This window comes from Tasmannia lanceolata, unplaced genomic scaffold, assembly GCF_043159265.1.
Source record: "Tasmannia lanceolata isolate RefF3 unplaced genomic scaffold, GAP_Taslan_0.1 ptg000008l, whole genome shotgun sequence".
NCBI lineage: Eukaryota > Viridiplantae > Streptophyta > Magnoliopsida > Canellales > Winteraceae > Tasmannia > Tasmannia lanceolata.
This window is the reverse complement of record NW_027518685.1, coordinates 17,471,408-17,486,942: the sequence shown is the minus strand read 5'-3', so window position 1 is coordinate 17,486,942 and position 15,535 is coordinate 17,471,408. Positions and strand designations below refer to the sequence as shown.

Sequence of the window (15,535 nt, the reverse complement as noted above, 5' to 3'; positions counted from 1 at the left end):
GTACGCCGACGAAAATAATGGGTACGCTGGCGGAAATAATGGAAATAATGGTTACAGAGAGGAGAATAGGAATAATGGTACGCCGATGGAAAAAATGGTTACAGATAGGGGATGGGTACACCGGCGGAAATAATGAGTTCGTCAATGGAAATAATGGTTACGCCAATGGAAATAATGGTTACAGAGAGGGGAATAATTGGTACAGAGAGGGGTATTATTAGAAAATGCCACCGTTTCATATTGATGTCCACATGTCGTGGATCCGATTGTCTATTCATATTGGCGACGGTCAAGATTTAAAGGAACCCAAGGACTCTGGGTTCACAAAAAGATTTCAAATCCAAACCAAACCGGTTATGTATAGAGCCGCTAGCATTCCAAAAACTTTTTCAACACGTGTCAGGCATCCATCCGTCTCTAGGTTTTTTCTACGGCCAAGATAGAAACGAACCCAAGGTTCTTCGGTTCAAATACCAGACGAACCAAAAGAACCTCGTGAAACACACCAGTAATGAAAAAGGAAGCTGGATGATGTTTATGTGGATGTCAGAAGGGTATCATGGTCTTTTTCTAACCTGATTTTGAAGTTTAGCCCTTTTTTGATTCTTGTTTTAAAAGGTGCCTGTAATCCGTATTTTCACTAAACATCGGCCCACATTCTGTACTTTTCTCTTTTCTATAAATTTTGTCATGATGAGAGAGAGAGAGAGAGAGATTTTCTATATACTGTGCCATGATTATTTTATTCTACACATGCAAAATATAATATACGACGAGGGGTCATTCAAAGCAGGTCAAGAATATATCTCACAGAGAATTTGTGTGTGTGATGTGGGCCTCATTGTACTCTTTGAGAAAAAAATTTATGGACTTAGGGATCTTGCGCCCTCGGCATATCATAGGTAGGATATTGCTTTCGGTTCTTTTAAAATAAGTATCTAGGATGCCCAATAGTCAATTGATCATTGTCTTGTTTAGTCCCACATCGAATTAGAAAAGAGCATTCACATGTTACTTTAGTAGAGGTAGTTAATATCGATTAATGTAATGGGAAATATATATAAAATGCTGCCGTTGATATTAGAGCACGTTCTTTAATTAAAGAACTTGCTCTTATACCAACTGTTGCAAATAAATATATTTCTTATTCTTTTAATCTTTTTTTAAAAATTATTTGTATGTAAATGACATCCACACCCCTTTTGTCGGTCTTTTTCTACCACTAATTTCAAAATACGGATTTGATGTCTTCGCCTATTTTTTTTTTAAGTAAAATTCATAAAAGTGCATATATGGTCGCCCCTTGTTTGACAATCTAAATTGCTTATCGTTGCACCCGTTTTTTTAAAATCGTACCCCAAGTGAGTACACAACCCATTTCTCGTATTGGAAAATGCGTTTCTTAAACTTTGAAAACATATTTCCTTGATTTTTGTGAAGTGATCAATTACTCCAAAAGCTTAAGCTCTTAGAGGTTGCGTTATTTGAGATTTTATATGGTGCCCGGCAGTGAAATCTCGCGTGGGCGGTAAAAAAAGTATTCTGCTGTTGGATCAAACACTAAGGGTGGTACTTGTAATCTTGTATCATACCACCTACACTTGACTTCACTGTCGGGCACCGTATACTTTACCAAGAGCATTAATCATAGAATATTAGTATCATATACAACTTTAACTTTCAAATGGCATAAGAGTATTAATATCATAAGCAGTGAGGAACATTGGTGTGCGACGACAATGAGGGAACAACGGCTTTGGGGGGGGGGGGGAGAGAGAGAGAGAGAGAGAGATCTTCATCCTTTTTGTTTCGTTTTCAAACCAAAATCTGCTTGCAGAAGAAAGACTATAGATGGAAGCTGTCAGCCCCCTAAATTCGAAAGCATAGGCTTTGGTGTGTGGTGGCACCTTGCACCCTTTCCAATAGCTAAGTGGGCCTAGGGAGATAGGCCAAAAGAGCAAACAAGGTAGAAGAAAGGGCATGACATGAGGCAAATGGCATGGAAAGTCCAAGTGTGGAAGGGCTTGGCAAAGAGGCGTGGCAAAGACCTTGGCCGCGCAGCACAAGCGTGCAAGGCTTAGACTGTACTTCAGAAACATCTGTAAAACTAGCACACATAGGAACCAACAACTCACAATATAAAACAGGCATGAAAGCATTGTTTTATCTGAGAAAACTCATCAAAAATGAGAACATTGGTGTGCAACGACAATGAGGGAACAACGGCTTGGGGGGGAGAGAGAGAGAGAGAGAGAGAGAGATCTTCATCCTTTTTGTTTCGTTTTCAAACCAAAATCTGCTCGCAGAAGAAAGACTATAGATGGAAGCTGTCAGCCCCCTAAATTCGATGGCATAGGCTTTGGTGTGTGGTGGCACCTTGCACCCTTTCCAATAGCTAAGTGGGCCTAGGGAGATAGGCCAAAAGAGCAAACAAGGTAGAAGAAAGGACATGACATGAGGCAAATGGCATGGAAAGTCCAAGTGTGGAAGGGCTTGGCAAAGAGGCGTGGCAAAGACCTTGGCCGCGCAGCACAAGCGTGCAAGGCATAGACTGTACTTCAGAAACATCTGTAAAACTAGCACACATAGAAACCAACAACTCACAATATAAAACAGGCATGAAAGCATTGTTTTATCTGAGACAACTCATCTAAAATGAGAACATTGGTGTGCAACGACAATGAGGGAACAACGGCTTGGGGGGGGGAGAGAGAGAGAGAGAGAGAGAGAGAGAGAGAGAGAGAGAGAGAGAGAGATCTTCATCCTTTTTGTTTCGTTTTCAAACCAAAATCTGCTCGCAGAAGAAAGACTATAGATGGAAGCTGTCAGCCCCCTAAATTCGATGGCATAGGCTTTGGTGTGTGGTGGCACCTTGCACCCATTCCAATAGCTAAGTGGGCCTAGGGAGATAGGCCAAAATAGCAAACAAGGTAGAAGAAAGGGCATGGCATGAGGCAAATAGCATGGAAAGTCCAAGTGTGGAAAGGCTTGGCAAAGAGGCGTGGCAAAGACCTTGGCCGCGCAGCACAAGCGTGCAAGGCATAGACTGTACTTCAGAAACATCTGTAAAACTAGCACACATAGAAACCAACAACTCACAATATAAAACAGGCATGAAAGCATTGTTTTATCTGAGACAACTCATCTAAAATGAGAACATTGGTGTGCAACGACAATGAGGGAACAACGGCTTGGGGGAGAGAGAGAGAGAGAGAGAGAGAGAGAGAGAGAGAGAGAGAGAGAGATCTTCATCCTTTTTGTTTCGTTTTCAAACCAAAATCTGCTCGCAGAAGAAAGACTATAGATGGAAGCTGTCAGCCCCCTAAATTCGATGGCATAGGCTTTGGTGTGTGGTGGCACCTTGCACCCATTCCAATAGCTAAGTGGGCCTAGGGAGATAGGCCAAAATAGCAAACAAGGTAGAAGAAAGGGCATGGCATGAGGCAAATAGCATGGAAAGTCCAAGTGTGGAAAGGCTTGGCAAAGAGGCATGGCAAAGACCTTGGCCGCGCAGCACAAGCGTGCAAGGCATAGACTGTACTTCAGAAACATCTGTAAAACTAGCACACATAGAAACCAACAACTCACAATATAAAACAGGCATGAATGCATTGTTTTATCTGAGAAAACTCATCTAAAATGTATTAAAACAGACAGGAAGTAAAGCCATCAATATTTGCCTACCTTGAGCTGATAATAATAATAATATATTTTCTTTTAAACCTAAAACCCGCAAGAGGTTACCACAACTTAATCCAGTAAACCTTTGTCATGTAATTGCAACTTGAACAGATGAAGAGACATTCCCAAGAAAAGAGGCCTCATAACCAAACCTCTAACAATTTCCTTGGCTCCATGGATCTAACTCCTACTAAACCCCAAATCCAGCAATGAATAACCCACTATTTGGATTGTAAATCAAAATCTAAGACAGCCAATCCGGATAACAAAGAAAAAGTACACTGCACCAACATAAACAGCTTAATGTATGCAACCATGATTTGTTTACAAAACCAAGTAACAGATCATTTAAATCCTGTGCTTCAGCCATTCCAATCTATGAAATTCATGTGCAAGCATCTGAATACCAAGTTATTTTCCAACAAAACATCCAATAGAACACATGAAGAAAACTATCCAATATGTGCCCAAACATAACATACCAAGATCCAAACAGAAAGAAACCTCTAAATGCAACTAACTCAAGAAGCCTCAGCAACAGGTTGGGTCACCCCAGATTTCACCAGCAACTTACTAAGCACCTCCGGCGAGCAAACCTGGTACCTCACCGACCCAGAAGGCAATAAGAACACCTCCGCCAAATCAAGCTTATCCCAAGGAAGACCCGAACTGTCTATCGTTTTACTAAGCACCTTCAACGCAAGCTGAACCGCCTCCTCCCGTGTAATCTCATCCTTATAATACTGCTCAAGCATAGACTGGGCCGCCAGACTGTTCGCCCCAATTGCTGCAGCCTGGAAACCACCGTAACTCCCACTTGGGTCACTCTTATACAACTGAAAACCGAAATTCCTGTCCCAACCCGCGAACAAAAATGAGACCCCGAAAGGGCGGAGACCGCCGAATTGGGTGTAGCCCTGTTGATATAACACAGTTCTATCAAAACAGAAAATGAAGAAGAAGATTGATAGAATGAGAGAAAAAGGGAGAAGACAATGGGGTCTTTCGGATAGAAGGATTTTGTAATTCAGGATTGTAAAACCCTGGATTTACAAGCTAAAACCTGGATTTTATAAGCCAAAACCAGATTTTACAATCCTGAAAATGTACAACCCAGGTTTTAGCTAATGAAATCTGGGTTTTAGCTTTACAATCCTAGATTATAAAATCCTGGTATCCAAACTGCCACAATGAGTTAATTCAAGGAAACTCAGCCTCTAATCTGCTAGCTGCACTAATTGTGATTATTCCTTGCCAAATTGACATTCAGCATCTACATCATATACAAATGGGGGAAAACAAAATAGGAAAAAGAAATTAAGGAGACCCAATATAATATAAAAATAAAGAAAGCAAATGTAACCTGTTTGGTATCACATATAGATTGGACTAGTTGTTCTACAGGCATTGGTTCTTGGTACGTGAAAGTGTAGCGTTGGGCTTGAACTCTGGCATTGTTGATTAGAATGTTGGCATCAGGTATGAGTCCGGCCATGGCACAAACCATGTGATCCTCGATTTTGAAAAATTTTTGAGTGGATTTTGATTTTTGGAGGAGTTTTGAGGTCTCCTTTCTTTCGCCCAAGAGGACTACGCCATCTTTTGACAAAATGCCGATGGCAGTTCCGGCATTTCCTGTGGCTTCAATTGCGTATTCTACCTGGTAGAGTCGTCCTTCTGGGGAGAAGATTGTTGTTCTAGTATCGAATCTTCGAGACATTTTTTAGAATCACTGAAAAAATAGAGAGCAAATGTGTTTGATACAGTAATTTACAGACTATTAGGGTAAATATAGGTCAATGAATTAGAAATCAAGCATGTTTGGGATTGAGAGATTTAGGGTTTTGTTAAAGGGGAAGAGGAGCAATAAATTATTACCTGAAATACTGATAATGCTTTTCTTCTTGTCACAACGAGAGAGATTTTGGGAGAGAAGAGGGAGGTAGAAGAAAGGCTCCTTTTTCTTTTCATATAGGCTCCCGCTACTTCTTCATCAAGTAAAGCGCATTGTAGACACGTGCCAGCGCATGTTAGCAAGAAGTCCAATATACCAAAAAACCTCAAACAAATTGGTGGGTTCTACTTCTCACAAGAGACCACCTCTAGTTTTGTCATATTCGTAGAACCCCCCATCGTTAAGCTCCTTTCTTTGAGTTGCTTCCATCTCCTTCGCTAAGAAGAAGAAATAGAAGAAAGGGTGAGTTCTTTTCTTTTCTCCCCCCCCCCCCCCCTGTATTATGGCATCCGATTGTGAGTGCCAAAGTGATTATTGGACTCCAATTCAAACGTAGTTTTGACTCCGATAATTGATTTGGCACTCACAATCAGTCGTCATAATCTTAAACAAACAGGGCTTTGGAGTTGGAGGCGCCAGTTTATCATTAAAAAAAATTCGTGGTATATCGACTGTTTTAGTTTATTCAATTTCAATAAGAAGGGAAATGATATATTCAATTTCATTAGGAATTCCCAAGAAGTGTAGCTCAGCCAGAGTTTTGGATATCGTATGCAAGAGCCAATGTTTTAGCCCTGACTATTTTTTATTTTGAGGATCAATCTTGAGTCCTAAATTAATGCTCGGCAAAATTATGGCTCTGTTGGTTTTGGATTTTTAGATGAAAACTGATTATTGGACTCAATTTCTATTCACCAAAATCCAAAACAACCATAGCCTAAGTTTGCAATGTGGAGTTGATTTTGGACTCAATTTGAGCCTACAACTTCGTACCAAATACCCAATGTTGACAAGAATGGATTTTGGACTCAAAAATCAAAATCCAAAACAAACAGGGCATTTGGCTTTTCTAGGGTGTCGCAATATTATTTCCCAATAATAATGCTAAAAAAATTATTGCTGTTATGCTCTTTCCTAACAACTTTTTGGGTCCCACGATATGTGGACCGGCAAATGTTACCTTGATCTTGATCCAGAAGTTTTTTTCACCGATTAGAATATTCTATGAAAGGATATATATATATATATATATATATAGGGCGATGATATTTTCACCCCCACTGCAGTACGCATGCGCCCCACTTATAACGTGAAAAGTGGGATACTTTAACGTCAAATCACGTTATAAAGGGGCATACGTACCGCACGGGGTGAAAATATCATCTTCCTTTATTTATTTTTTACAATTAGTCCGGCCCCCCCAAGTGTAAATTCCTGGCTCCGCCCCTGATTGAAGGAATCTCCCCTCACGTTTGCAAGCGTCACACATGATGATAACTCCTCATTGCCATAACATCTGCTCTTGAAGAATCTATGACACTCCCTCCCCCTTGTCAAAAAAAGAAAAAAACTAGGCTTTCCCAAATTATGACCGTGTCAACCGAGTACTCAGCCGCATCGTGCCGAGTCGACTATGATTTTCTTCGGCCGCATTCCATGCCGCATCCCTATTTTAAACACTAAATGAGACTTTTTGCCCTTGCCTATTGATTAATGTCAAGGAACCCCACTTCAATCTTTGTAGAGTATTGGCGGATAAACTTCACTTGGATGACCATCAACTAGTGTCAAGACTATCTATTCTCCTTGTTCTAGAGAAGCGTTGGAACTATACGATTTTCTCCCCCTCATGTCTTTGTTCTATCCTTCCCCTTTTTTTTGAATAGTGGAAATTTTCATTAATAAAAAAAGACTGAGGTGGTCAATACAAATAAAAAATGATGAAATCATCATTTATTTGGTGATCTCAGATCCATATCAAAGACAAGACTTGTATGGAGTCACAGAATTATCTGTCTGTGACTCACTAGTCACTAGGGACTAGGGAAAACAAAGAGAAGATGTGTACGGACCAGATATCCAGCAACAATAAGGAACAGCTCTGGCTAATTGGTTCTTGCAAGCATTTGGTGATCTCAAATCTATATCAATAGAACAGTCATTTGCAAACATTTTTTTGTACCCTCTCCTTGAGGCTTTCTCACTGGTTGATGATCCCCATCACCAAGTAGCAATCGAATGATCCCCTTGAATTTTAGTCGTTTAACCTTTCTTGAAAGTCAGTAAGGTTCTTTTTACCCCTGCTGTTTTGTCTTTTTTCCTTTTTCTTTTTTATGTTGCTGATTCTTCCTTATGGATCCAGCATGAAAATTTAGTTTAGTTACACCTATCCTGATTCAAATGTTGTTTTGAATTATCTTTGTAGGATCAGGAGCTTCCCATTTATAGTCTCTTTGAAATTGTATGATACTTCAGTCAGTGCCATGCTGGGGTATCATAGTCGAATGATCTACTTGAAAAGAGACTGCCACCCACTCTGGATTTGTCCATCCCATACGCTACCAAAAGACTACTTATGCAGTTTATATCATCTTGATCCAATAATCCTAAAGCCCTTGATCAACATATAAGATTATATCTACACTTATTTTGATATTAGCAACCCTTTCTTTGTTTTGCTTTTATAATTCGAGAAAGGCTTTAACAATCAATCAGAGAAGTTTAACTCAGAAGGAAAAGACAATATTAAAACACATAAGGTGAAAGTGGACATCATCTGTCCTTCAAAAAACCCAAAGTCAAAGTTCTTTTTCATCAGGGAGATAAAAAACAGCTGAGGATCACTCAATGGTAGTAAGATGGAAAAAAAAATGAACTTGTCTATGATGTTCATCAATTCAACTCTGCTGATCAACATGTGTATGCCGAACCCGAATTTTGTCATTGGTAAGGACGATAGTATATGTCTCTCTTGATTATTATTCAATGATTATATATAGAATTCTGGTAAGAAGGTATGGATGAGAAGGCAAAATTTAGTTGTTCTAGTTTTTCTTGAAATGATCAAAATACCCCCACGATTATGAAACTTGTGATACAAAAGGGATGGGCTTTGAATTGTAGAGTGAGGTTTTTCATGAGTTTGCATCAAAGTATTGGATTAGGCTATTGCTCGGCTCAGATCAATGCTAAAGATCAATTTTTAGGGGTCCCACACGCGGACATGTATATGTAATTGAAACTGTTGATCTTTTAATTTTCAACTTTCTTCTCTGAGCAAGTTATCTTTATTTCTTTCTATTTTTTTTTTTCCTTTTTGCTTGTACTTTTCTTGTTGTTCGATGTTTTTTATCTGAGATTTTTCCGATCCACCTGTCGATGGGAAAGAAAGTGAAAATAGACAGATTGTCTTTTTATTATTTACACAAATAATGAAACAAAATTCCATGTAAAAGTTATTTCCTGAAAGATAAATTTTATAAAAATAGTTAAAGAAGTTGAACTAATGGAAAAATTGTAAAATCCATCATTTTTTAACTTTCCATTCCCCCGATGGAAGGAACCTGATGGAGTCTTAGTGAAACCCTAAACATGATTTGGTGGGTAAATAGGATAAAATCATGCATCCAATCAAGATAGTCTCAAGGGCAATTGGCAATAAATCCAATCACGGCCACATGGCTCACGTGGAGAAGTTACCTTAAGAAAGAGCCTAAAAACCATTCTCATTTTAGCCTTTTTCATTGTAATAATAGATGAGTCTGACTAGGTGGACAGTTAATTTTTGGGTCCCACATTGGGACATGAATTTGTAATTGTGGCCGTTGATTTGCTTAAGATTAAGGCCTACAAAAAGCAAGGGTATACTCTTATTATAAAGTGGGTGTCTTTTTAGGGATAAAGAAGCTTGGTATCTGCCAAAAAAAATGGCACCCCACTTGACCCATAACAGATCCAGAAATCCTACACATTTGTTGGTTAGGATTTTCTAAATTCCAAGTAGTGTAATCTTAGGCATATATATTCCATCCACAGAGGATTTTTTTGTTTTTTTGAATGGCAATCCCATCCACAAAGATGACTACAACAGAGGGTCTGGATCTTTCGTACGTGTCAAATGTATGGCTTTAGATTTAGGAACACCGACAGTTTCTCCATAAAGATTTATTCCATCTCTCCCAAGATCTACAAACTCTGTAGCATAGAACTTCAGTCACAGTCCTATATAGAGGTATTAAAGTGGAAAAAAAAAAAAAAACAAGAAAAACTACTACATTTCAACACAAATAACTAAACCAAAATATTATAAAACAACCCACCATTAATGGGATGAAGAACCATGTCTGTCCATACTTTTGAACCCCTCATGGCTTATACATCTATATGTGAAAGTGCAGCAAAGACGAGAAGAGATGAGTAGCTTTAGCTTAGGCAGGACACTGGAATCCTTGAGGTGGGGTCTTTCCACAGTCAATGAGAAGCTCAAGAGCAATGGGTAGGAAGATATTGATGTTTAGAAGCTTGAGCTTGATAGTGGTGCAAAGACAGAGTGCAGCATCAAGGTCAGCGAGTCCTTGAATCAGTGGGCAACAAGTGCTTTGAGTACTACTGCCTATTCCAATGTGAATTAGACCTCCAAGCAAGTCTACACAAGCTCCAAGTTTGAGAGTGTCTATGGGGCAAGTTTGTTGTGTTGGAGGTGGGGCATACACTGGAGGAGAAGGTGGAAGGATTGGTGGGCTTGGCTTGACAATAGGAGGTGTAGGTATAACCACTGGGGGTGGTGGGCTTGGCTTTATAATGGGAGGTGTAGGTATAACCACTGGGGGTGGTGGGCTTGGCTTTATAATGGGAGGTGTAGGTATAACCACTGGGGGGGGTGGGCTTGGCTTTATAATGGGAGGTGTAGGTATAACCACTGGGGGTGGTGGGCTTGGCTTTATAATGGGAGGTGTAGGTATAACCACTGGGGGTGGTGGGCTTGGCTTTATAATGGGAGGTGTAGGTATAACCACTGGGGGTGGTGGGCTTGGCTTTATAACGGGAGGTGTAGGTATAACCACTGGGGGTGGTGGGCTTGGCTTTATAATGGGAGGTGTAGGTATAACCACTGGGGGTGGTGGGCTTGGCTTTATAATGGGAGGTGTAGGTATAACCACTGGGGGTGGTGGGCTTGGCTTTATAATGGGAGGTGTAGGTATAACCACTGGGGGTGGTGGGCTTGGCTTTATAATGGGAGGTGTAGGTATAACCACTGGGGGTGGTGGGCTTGGCTTTATAACGGGAGGTGTAGGTATAACCACTGGGGGTGGTGGGCTTGGCTTTATAATGGGAGGTGTAGGTATAACCACTGGGGGTGGGGGCTTAGGTACGATTTTAGGAGGGGGAGGTGGGCATGGCTTGACAAGGGGTGGGGGCTTAGGTACGATTTTAGGAGGGGGAGGTGGGCATGGCTTGACAAGGGGTGGGGGCTTTGGGGAAGATGGAGGCTTGACATAAGGTGGCTTGGAATGAGCAGGGGGGGGAGGTGAATACATGGGTGGTGGAGACTTAGGTGGTTTTGGTGGTGGCAATGGCTTTACCTTTGGAGGGTGTTTAGGGGGTAATTTGGGTGGCAACTTTGGAGGGTGAGATGGAGGAGTCGGGTAGGGGCAGTAGGGACATGCAAGAGATGGTAGGATAACTGCCGCTAAATTAATAATTAGCACCAAAACCTTAGCTAAAACAAGCTTCCCCATGCTTAGGAGAGAGAGAGAGAGAGAGAGAGAGAGAGAGAGAGAGAGAGCTCCAACACTTACAACTTTTTGTGAATGAAAGCTTTAACACATGGGTCTCTTATAGAAGTGAGTGAAGGTGTGGATAGGATTACCACACCATATTTCAGTGTTCTTGATTTAAGTTCTTTGGCAGTTTCCATTGACTTAAGGCTTTGGAATAACATCACAAATGGGTAGTAGGGTTTTGTCCTTTGTAATCTTTCTTCTATGAAGGCAACTAGGGTGATATTGCTCTATATATGACAAGATTCAACCCAGGAGGCTATGGACCCGGTTTGTTTTTTTTAACTTATAGTGGCTGCAAGCTTGTGACTGCTGCTAAAAAAAGGCTCTGAAAACGCGTTTAACTCTATTCAAGGATAAGGTACTCCACAAGATATTCCATTTTATATATATGTATCTGATTAGTCATAGCATCGTCCATCCGAGACACCAGCTCTATTGTCGGTCATTCATCGTCCCCATGCCAACGAGAATATCTTCAATCTCTAGTCTTAGATGTCGGCTGAAATGTTCTGTCCCTTACCGATACGCCAAAAGCTCCAAAGCTGATGGATCGCGTTAGGCAAGGCCCTTTAAACTTGTCCCATACCAGGTTGGGTCCCAACCAGTTCCATACCTAGGCGGGCCCCACTCAAGACAGTAACAAGAAATGACATCCATCACCCTGGATTCCCTTTGGGGGGATTTTATTTTAGAAGCAAATGCACCATCCCCTCTGCCACTATTTTCTTCTTTGCTCCCATTTCAAAGAAGCTTGGGAAATGATATTCTCACACTTCTCTTTATTTTGCACTCGTCTGATTAGTTATTAAGGGTTTATTTGGTTTCCACTCCCTAGCAAAGGGGTGGAAAATAACGTCATTTTTTTTTCTTTTCTCTACCCAGGCTAGTAAGGCTAGTGATGATTGGTGTGAAGTCAATTCTTCAATAGTACTTTACTAATAGGGCTAATAGGAGTTTACCCCGCCTGAAAGGAAAAACTGGTAATCCAGGAGAGTGCAACTCTTTACAACGACAAGTCATGTTAAGAAAAAAGACAAATTAAAGGATATGAAAATCTTAGTATAAATATTAATTTTCTACTCCTCATGATTGATGTGGATATTTTTCTTTGTAAAATCTCTGTCGGCAAGAAGCACAAGGGGGATTACAGGTGAAAAACAAGTAAAAAAAGAGGAAATGCCAATGTAGAAAGGCCAATACCAGATCGAGGTTCGAAGGATCAGGCTTCTTGGAACACACAAGGCCATGCTCATTTTGTTTTGTTATTTTTAGAAACGATTTTGAGTCCAAAACTGATTATTAGACTTAAAATTAAGGCTCTCTTTGTTTTGCATTTTGATATCCGATTGTGAACTGTAGATCTTTTTAATTTTCAATAAGAATAATTGGCCCACATCATAAGATGATCCAAACTGTTCATTTGTTAGGCCACAATATAAATACATCATGAATTACATCGCGGTAATAGGCTGTACCCCATATTTATTTTCTCAAAAATTACGTCGCGGTAATTCACAAAACGATTATACTTTTTGGCTAATCAAGTTGATGCCCATTTTGAATTAGGAAGTATAGGAATATAAAATCTCTTTGCTTAACTTAATTTAAATCGGGGTTTAAAAAATGTATTTGATTGGGAAACTATCAGAAGGTGACGCATACTTTGGCTTTTTAAGAGCACCAACGGATGATGGCTAAGTTGGTGATTAAAAATACTAGTTATAGGATAGGCAGATTACAATTACTTTGGCTTTTCCTATTCCTGTCTTAAACACCCTTACAATTACTTATGTCATTTGATACATGATTTTCCTAACATAACAAGATTATGAATGTATGGGTTGAGTATCTAGAAGCTACCTCATTCTTGCTATTAAACTTTAGACGGATACTACACCTGTTGCGAACTGCATGGAGGATTTCAATCCTTTCTATCTGGTTAGTCATTTGGTTTTATAAGCAGTAAGCAGTTACAAATGGACTCTCTTCTTCTGAAATATGATGCTTGCAACAAGGTCTGTTTTCATTTTGCTGGTTAACATTTTGTTCCGTTAACTCAAAAGAATGTTGACTTCTGGGACCATTAAAAAAAATGTTTTGAATTCTGTGACGCATAGTGAGGGAGTTTCTTAATATTCATTTGCTAGAGAAACCTTATCTTCTGGCTGTCCTATGGTGGTTATGAGGTCATGCAGCGTTTTTTAATTAACACGGATTGAAGGCATAAGCAGTTTGAGCCCCTACTATTTGCCAGAGGGTATGGACTGCAGCGTTTTTTAATTAACATGGATTGAAGGCATAAGCAGTTTGAGCCCCAACTCTTTGCCATTTTGTATGGACTGCAATGTATGTCAAATCAAACCAGTTGGCCAAAGTTTGGATTCAGACATGATTTTGCAAACTTTAGGATCCTGGTTGCTTTTTACATTTATTTTATTAATTCTGAAAACAAACTGTCATGCTGTCTTATTTTATGAATGGCTAAGGGCCTGACTGTTAGATGTAAAATGCTTTGATCTATTGATATAGGGATAAAGTTTCAGCAAATAAAGGAACACCGCAGGTAATTTTGAGCGACAATAAATTTCCACAGGAACCCTGAATTCCAGCTATGTGACCCCTATATTTCCCTTCTAAATTTACAACTTAAATTTTCAGCAAGTATTATCTTATATCCAAACCTCTATCTGTTTGCACTTTTCTCTTTTCAAACTCCAGCACATAAAAAACCAGCAATAATTTAATTATATTACAATAACCCACTTTGTGTTTCAATAATTAAATTACTCTTTGCAAAAAATGGACTAATTTGTGAAGGTTTAAAGACATCCATTTTACCTCCACAAATCGTAGGGTTGGGATGATCCTATGGATCTGATTTTTTGTAGACACTCTATCTATGTGAGGGCCTTTAAAATGGATGGCTTGGATCACCCAAACAATGTGTGCCCCCACTGTATTTTAAGCTAGTGTGTAGAGAACTCTCTACACATATGTGTAGGAACCGTTTTCTCATATATATATATATATATATATATATATATATATGAGGAAAGTGAAGCTACACCGCCGGTGTAGCTAACTTAGCTACACTGCCGGCTTAAAATACAATGGGCCCACATTGTTTTGGTGATCCAAACCATTCATTTGATTGGCCCTCACATAGATAGGGTGTCCACCAAAAATCAGCTTCATAGGATCATCCTAACCCTACGATTTGTGGAGGCAAAAATGAACGTGTAAAAACCTTCACAAATTTGTCCATTTTTGCCTCCACAGTTTGAAGGGTTGGGATGATCCTATGGAGCTGATTTTTGGTAGACACCCTATCTATGTGAGTGCCAATCAAATGAATGGTTTGGATCACCAAAACAATGTGGGCCCATTGTATTTTAAGCCGGCGGTGTAGCTAAGTTAGCTACACCGGCGGTGTAGCTTCACTTTCCTCTATATATATATATATATATATATATAGAGAGAGAGAGAGAGAGAGAGAGAAAACGGTTCCTACACATATGTGTAGATAAGTTATCTACACACTAGCTTAAAATACAGTGGGGGCCACATTATTTGGGTGATCCAAACCATTCATTTTTAAGGCCCTCACATAGATAGGGTGTCCACAAAAAATCAGATCCATAGGATCATCCTAACCATTTGAACTGTGGAGGCAAAAAATGGACTAATTTGTGAAAGTTTAAAGACATCCATTTTACCTCCACAAATCGTAGGGTTGGGATGATCCTATAGATCTGATTTTTTGTAGACACCCTATCTATGTGGGGGCCTTTAAAATAGATGGCTTGGATCACCCAAACAATGTGGGCCCCCACTGTGTTTTAAGCTAGTGTGTAGAGAACTCTCTACACATATGTGTAGGAACCGTTTTCTCATATATATATATATATATATATATATATATATATATATATATATATATATATAGAGCATTTCCTACACACTTGTGTAGGTAAGTTACCTACACACTAGCTTAAAATACAGTGGGGGCCCACAATGTTTGGGTGATCCAAACAATTCATTTGAATGGTCCTCACATAGATAGGGTGTCCACAAAAAATTAGATCCATAGGATCATCCCAACCCTACGATTTGTGGAGGTAAAATGGACGTGTATAAACCTTAACAAATTAGTCCATTTTTTGCCTCCATAGTTTGAATGGTTAGGATGATCCTATGGATCTAATTTTTTGTGGACACCCTATCTATATGAGGATCATTCAAATGAATGGTTTGGATCACCCAAACAATGTGGGCCCTCACTGTATTTTAAGCTAGTGTGTAGGTAACTTACCTACACAAGTGTGTAGGAAATGTT

The 15,535-nt window shown here is 39.7% G+C and overlaps 2 protein-coding genes and 1 long non-coding RNA gene across 5 annotated transcripts; 1 reads left to right on the top strand and 2 right to left on the bottom strand.

Moving 5' to 3' along the window:
• Nucleotides 1-3,891: 3,891 nt before the first annotated feature.
• LOC143883330 (proteasome subunit alpha type-4-like) lies at nt 3,892-5,922 on the bottom strand. Its single transcript, XM_077386688.1, has 3 exons — nt 5,560-5,922; nt 5,045-5,413; nt 3,892-4,598 (listed from the first exon to the last, which is right to left on the bottom strand). Exons 2-3 carry the CDS (start codon nt 5,399-5,401, stop codon nt 4,203-4,205), a joined length of 753 nt encoding a protein of 250 aa, XP_077242803.1. The 5' UTR covers nt 5,402-5,413; nt 5,560-5,922; the 3' UTR covers nt 3,892-4,202.
• A 3,000-nt stretch (nt 5,923-8,922) lies between these two features.
• LOC143884630 (uncharacterized) lies at nt 8,923-11,483 on the top strand. Its single transcript, XR_013253018.1, has 2 exons — nt 8,923-10,805; nt 10,860-11,483. It is a non-coding gene; the product is annotated as an uncharacterized LOC143884630 (long non-coding RNA).
• Nucleotides 9,566-11,226, bottom strand: LOC143884627 (uncharacterized). 3 transcript variants are annotated; one of them, XM_077388286.1, is made up of 2 exons: nt 9,736-11,226; nt 9,566-9,610 (listed from the first exon to the last, which is right to left on the bottom strand). In XM_077388286.1, exon 1 carries the CDS (start codon nt 11,152-11,154, stop codon nt 9,844-9,846), a length of 1,311 nt encoding a protein of 436 aa, XP_077244401.1. In that variant the 5' UTR covers nt 11,155-11,226; the 3' UTR covers nt 9,566-9,610; nt 9,736-9,843. The 3 variants fall into 3 exon arrangements, with proteins under 3 accessions (XP_077244401.1, XP_077244402.1, XP_077244403.1); XM_077388287.1 differs by having other exon boundaries at nt 9,566-10,805; nt 10,860-11,226; XM_077388288.1 differs by having other exon boundaries at nt 9,566-10,680; nt 10,831-11,225.
• Nucleotides 11,484-15,535: the final 4,052 nt, after the last annotated feature.